The sequence below is a fragment of the Narcine bancroftii genome, chromosome 3 (genome assembly GCF_036971445.1).
Source record: "Narcine bancroftii isolate sNarBan1 chromosome 3, sNarBan1.hap1, whole genome shotgun sequence".
In the NCBI taxonomy this organism is placed as follows: Eukaryota; Metazoa; Chordata; class Chondrichthyes; order Torpediniformes; family Narcinidae; genus Narcine; species Narcine bancroftii.
This window is the reverse complement of record NC_091471.1, coordinates 225,226,120-225,231,548: the sequence shown is the minus strand read 5'-3', so window position 1 is coordinate 225,231,548 and position 5,429 is coordinate 225,226,120. Positions and strand designations below refer to the sequence as shown.

General features: G+C 43.8%; 1 protein-coding gene across 1 annotated transcript; it reads left to right on the top strand.

Moving 5' to 3' along the window:
- Positions 1-1,351: 1,351 nt before the first annotated feature.
- On the top strand, positions 1,352-5,173 carry LOC138758183 (endogenous retrovirus group PABLB member 1 Env polyprotein-like). Its single transcript, XM_069926744.1, has 2 exons — positions 1,352-1,647; positions 1,773-5,173. The coding sequence occupies exon 2, from the start codon at positions 3,105-3,107 to the stop codon at positions 4,377-4,379; it is 1,275 nt and encodes a 424-aa protein (XP_069782845.1). The 5' UTR covers positions 1,352-1,647; positions 1,773-3,104; the 3' UTR covers positions 4,380-5,173.
- The last annotated feature ends 256 nt before the right edge of the window (positions 5,174-5,429 follow it).

The following is a 5,429-nucleotide window of genomic DNA, read 5'->3' as shown; positions in this document are numbered from 1 at the left end:
GGGTCAGCATATGGAGATAAGGTGTAGTCGCTAACGGACTGGTGGAGAGCCAACAGCCTGTATCTGAACGTTGATAAAAAAAAGAGATGGTTTTCGACTTCAGGAGGGTCCAGGAGGACCACGCTCTGCTGACCATTGACGGCTCCTTGGAGTATTCCAGGTGGGGAATCTCCCCTGGTCCCTTAGCACCAGCTCCACAGCCAAGGAAGCCCTGCAGTGCCTCTACTTCCTGCGAAGGTTGAGGAAGGTCCATCTCCCACCCTCCATCCTCATTACATTCTATGGAGGGTGTATTGAAAGCATCCTGTGCAATTGCATCACCATCTAGTTTGGAAGCTAGACCACCTTGGACCACAAGATCCTGCAGAGGATAGTGGAGTCAGCTGAAAGGATCCTTGGGGGCTCTCTTCCTACCGTGAAGGGCACCTATAACACTTAATGCAGGCGAAAGGCAATAAACATTGTGAAGGACTCCACACACCCCTCACATAATCTGTTCTCTCTTCTGCCACATGGTAGGAGGTATCGTACTCAGGTCCTTACATCCAGTTTGGGCAACAGTTTTTTACCTCCAAGCCGTCAGGCTCCTGAATTTCCAGAACAGATGTGGATAAAGTACCGTGGACTTTTACTGTATATGTTTTAATATCCTAATGTGTTTAACTTCTATCCAAACATATTTATGTAAATATGCTCCATGGTCCTGGAGAAACGCTATCTCATTTTTTCTGTGCGAGCAAGGTTTGAACAATAAATAAAGGCGACTTGACTTGACTACGTGTTGATTATCTCAGAATTATTTCTCTTTGTTGCATCACTGTGGACCGCCCCCTGATTCACAGATCACCTGTGGCCCATGGACCACAGCCTGAGAAATATGGATGGAGCAGGTCTGGAGAATTTTGCTGAGGATTTTAACTGTCTTGTCCCAGTGATTCCCAAGAGTTAGTGTGAATATTGCATTTATCAGCACCTCCTTGAATCATTTCCAATCCTTTTCTGCAACAGAGCTTGCAATAGAGATTTTCTTTTAGAATTCTGGGATGGGGCTTGTGTTGGCAACAATCTGGGCACCTTTCCCATTCCCACTGCCCCTGTACCACTCCAACCTTCCCAAACATGATAACTCTGTATTTGTCACCCATTTCAGTTCCCAGTCCCATTCCCTAGCTGACATGTCTGTCCGTGCACTGTAAGGTAAAACATCATGAGATGGGAATGTGTAGGGAGTTACCCTGTACAGGGCAGTAACAAGAAGGGGAGGTGTCCTTGTACTCCTGTTAGGTAAAACATCATGAGATGGGAATGTACGGGGCAGTAACAAGATGTGAATGCATCCTTGTACTTACAAGATAAGAGAGACATTGATGGATTGAGAGGCAGGAAGCTAGCAGGGAAAGGATAGCAACAGTTTTAGTCATTGGACAAGTAATGATATGATGATGTTCTAAGCACATATCCAAGGGTATAAAAAATCACCATTTTGCTGATAACGGCAGAATGCATTCTCCGGCTAACATCGTTAGTCGCAAGTGTTACAATCCGGTAATAAAGAACAAAGAACCCTGATTTCGACTCAGCCTGGTGTTTGTCTCACTCATTCATGAACAAAGCAGACCTAACAATTTGGTGACCCCGACGTGATGGGTGAGTGAACACTGGACGACGGTTTCTGTTTTTTCTGACAATCATCTCAGCCGGCTGATAAAAAGGTCCAGAGAAGCCTGTTTTAACAAAATTCTCTTTTTTTTTAAAATCTTTATGATTGTCAGTAAGAACTGGAGATCGGACAAATTAGACGACCACAATTGAAGGTCGCATGCCAGGATTGTAACACGTAAGTGATTACAGACAAGATAAAAGTCCTTAAGGTGTTTGAATGACATTTATTAAGTGCTTCGCAAGAAACTACTAGAGTTTAAAAGTCTTTATTGTGTCGTTGCAAAGTCCAATAGAGTGAGAAGGTGGTCTATAAACAATTGAGGACCTGAGTTTTCTGCCCTAAACTGGTTATTAAGAGGAGAAATCTCCCACGTGAAGGTTGGGCTTTGAAAGAAAACAAAGGTTCAGGCTTATTGGCCTCAATTGTATCTGAGAGACTGACTTATAAATGTCCGGTAGGTATGATAATGTCTGTACACTTGAGAAGTTAAGAATTTATTTCCCCAATTCGCCGTGGTGGAATACCACAGCAGACACTAGAGACCTTGAGACAACAAAAAAAGTACTCAGGGACGCCTGCCTGGTGAACAAGAACGACGACAGAAGGCTGCGACAGCTGTGTCCGGATCAGGTAGGAGATATTAATGAAAAAGTTGACAAACTCCTAAGAGACACCCAGTTTATTCGAAATACTTTTGATAAGTTAAATGAGGGTATTCCCAACATCACCAAGGAGATAAAGTTACGTAAATTCATAGATTGGTACAGGGAAACAGGACAAAAGTATAGCCCAAATATTTGGTTTTCTAGTTGTAATTTAACTTTCAGACCCCTTTGGGAAAACAGAGAGTGGAAAACGAGCAATCAGAGTATACAGGACAGTCTGAAGTCAATTGGAGGACAAGACTTAGAGACTGTTCTTTTAAAAGATATTAGTCATCCAGCTTGCAAGGAGACATTTTTAAAAGCAATTTTCGTTGACATAGATCCCCTAAACGGACAAGAACCTAAATTAAAACAGGCATTAGAAAGCGGTCCCGCAGCTATGGCTGTACAGTTGCCTGCTAAGACTTTTGACCAAGTTATTAAGGAAATTAATCAGGAATTAGAGGAGCGAAATACCAGTAATGCGGCATTGGAAAAACAAAAAATGCTCCGAAAATGTGTAGACCGCTGGAGGAAGAGGGGTTGGTTACCCGGGGGCACTGAGATGTTCCTGACAGGTGAGGGAAACAAAATTTTAAAACGTAGAGTCTTAGACAAGCTGGAAGAAACAAAACGGGACACAGAAAACAAAATCTTTAATCGCGAGTCAGCAAAAAAGAGGGTGAGAGACAAGGAGATGCAGTACCGTGATGTCCTAGCTATATTCGAAGAATTTGGTCTCCCTGATAACCCACCTATTATGGCCCCTGTAGAAATAGCTTGTAGACCCCCGCCCTATGCATATGTGGAGTCACAAGGTGCCCCTGGCACCCCAGATGAGCAGATCAATTTTTGAGGAGACAGATGCTATGGACTGCACCTTGAACCTAATGTCAGAATCCAACCCACTGAATAGGTGTCTGATATGGGAACAGACGTTTCCCATAGCTCCGGCTAATGTAGCTCCCCCTGTCTTTAGATCCACAGGCATAACTAATGTTACTTGTTTTGCCAACAACAACACAGCAGCACACGTTTTCCATGTGGGTTGGTTGCCCAGCGACTCGTGCAGGACTCATGTTGATCTCTCACATAGCAGTAGTGCAACCCGCTTGACCCAGGCTAGGGCGGATATTTGGTGGTTTTGTGGAGGAAGAGTGCTGTACAACTGGCTCCCCGCTAACTGGGATGGTCGGTGTGCTCTAGTAACCCTTAATGCGCCAGTGCTGATTGTCAAAAGGCAGGAGGGAGACGAGGATTCCCTAGAATTGCGCCACACAGAGAGTTGGCTGTGGAGAAAGAGGAGGAGTGTTGGACTCTTGGGGCCGGGAGGAAGGAACGCTGATGGGGTATGGATTGATGCCATTGGCCAAGCCCGGAATATTCCGGACGAATTTAAATTAGCCGATGAGATTGCAGCTGGGTTTGAAAGTTTTCCTGTTTTTAGTGCAATTTTTCCCATCACTGTAAATAAGAATGTTAATAGGATCAACCTTATTCACTATAATGTCCAGCGCCTTGCAAATTTGACCAGGGACGTTGTTGAGGCAATACATCAACAACTGTCAGAAACTTCCCTTATGACACTTCAGAATAGGATAGCGATTGATATGGTCCTGGCAGAGAAAGGTGGAGTGTGTGCTATGTTTGGAGATCTATGCTGCACTTCTATCTCTAATAACACAGGGCCAGATGGATCACTCACTAAGGGGTTAACGAAACTTAGGGCATTGGCGAAAGAATTAAAAGCCCAGTCTGGAGTCTCCAATCCTGTTTTATCCTGGTTACAGGGAGTGTTTGGGAGATGGAGCACATTGTTAGGACAACTTTTGCTGGGTTTGTTCATTTCTGTATCAATTTTTATCACTTGTGGCTGTTGTTGTATTCCATGCATTCGAACGCTGGTCATGAGGACCATAGAGAAAGCCTTTGCTGACCGTGATGAACTGCCTACGAAATATCAAGCTGTGCAGGCTGTGGAGCAAGACTATCTCACATTACAGGAGGCGGAGAAAGTTGCTGAGATCGATCTGGAGTCTGAAGGGGAATGTGATGGGAAGGAGGGATTGTGAATTAGATTGTTACACATATAATTTTAACCTTGCTTGTAACCTAAATATTATAACCTTGATTGTAGAACAAATATTATAACATTGATTGTAACACAAACATTATTAATCAGATTGTAGAACAAGTATTATGAATTAGATTGTAGACCATATGTTAACTTGGGAATTTACTAATGTACGGGGGGTTAGTTAGTTTTTTTGCTTGGGGGCAAATGGGATGAAACTTGTAAACGGGCAATGGGATCGGGGTGACGGATGGGGGGTGTACGCAAAGGAGGGTAGGGGAGCCCTCGCCCACCAGCCGAACTACCCTGTGAACAGAACCCGTATAGAGCTTGGCAATAATAGGCGAACTAATGTAACGCGGTGGTAGCATAGTCAGGGCGAGATTGTCCTCTAAAGAGGACAAAGGAGGGATTGTAAGGTAAAACATCATGAGATGGGAATGTGTAGGGAGTTACCCTGTACAGGGCAGTAACAAGAAGGGGAGGTGTCCTTGTACTCCTGTTAGGTAAAACATCATGAGATGGGAATGTACGGGGCAGTAACAAGATGTGAATGCATCCTTGTACTTACAAGATAAGAGAGACATTGATGGATTGAGAGGCAGGAAGCTAGCAGGGAAAGGATAGCAACAGTTTTAGTCATTGGACAAGTAATGATATGATGATGTTCTAAGCACATATCCAAGGGTATAAAAAATCACCATTTTGCTGATAACGGCAGAATGCATTCTCCGGCTAACATCGTTAGTCGCAAGTGTTACAATCCGGTAATAAAGAACAAAGAACCCTGATTTCGACTCAGCCTGGTGTTTGTCTCACTCATTCATGAACAAAGCAGACCTAACAGCACCCATGCACTTCCAGACTGGGACCACCCACAAATTGAAGGAACATCACTTCATATTGCATCTGAGCAACCTCCAATGAGCCAGTATTAACATTGACTTCTCTGTTGTAGCAGAAATAAAAGCTCTCACATCTGGAGGGAGAACAAACACTTTTATTAGCTTATAACTATGGATAGGGTTTCACAGTCGTTTTCAGAAGG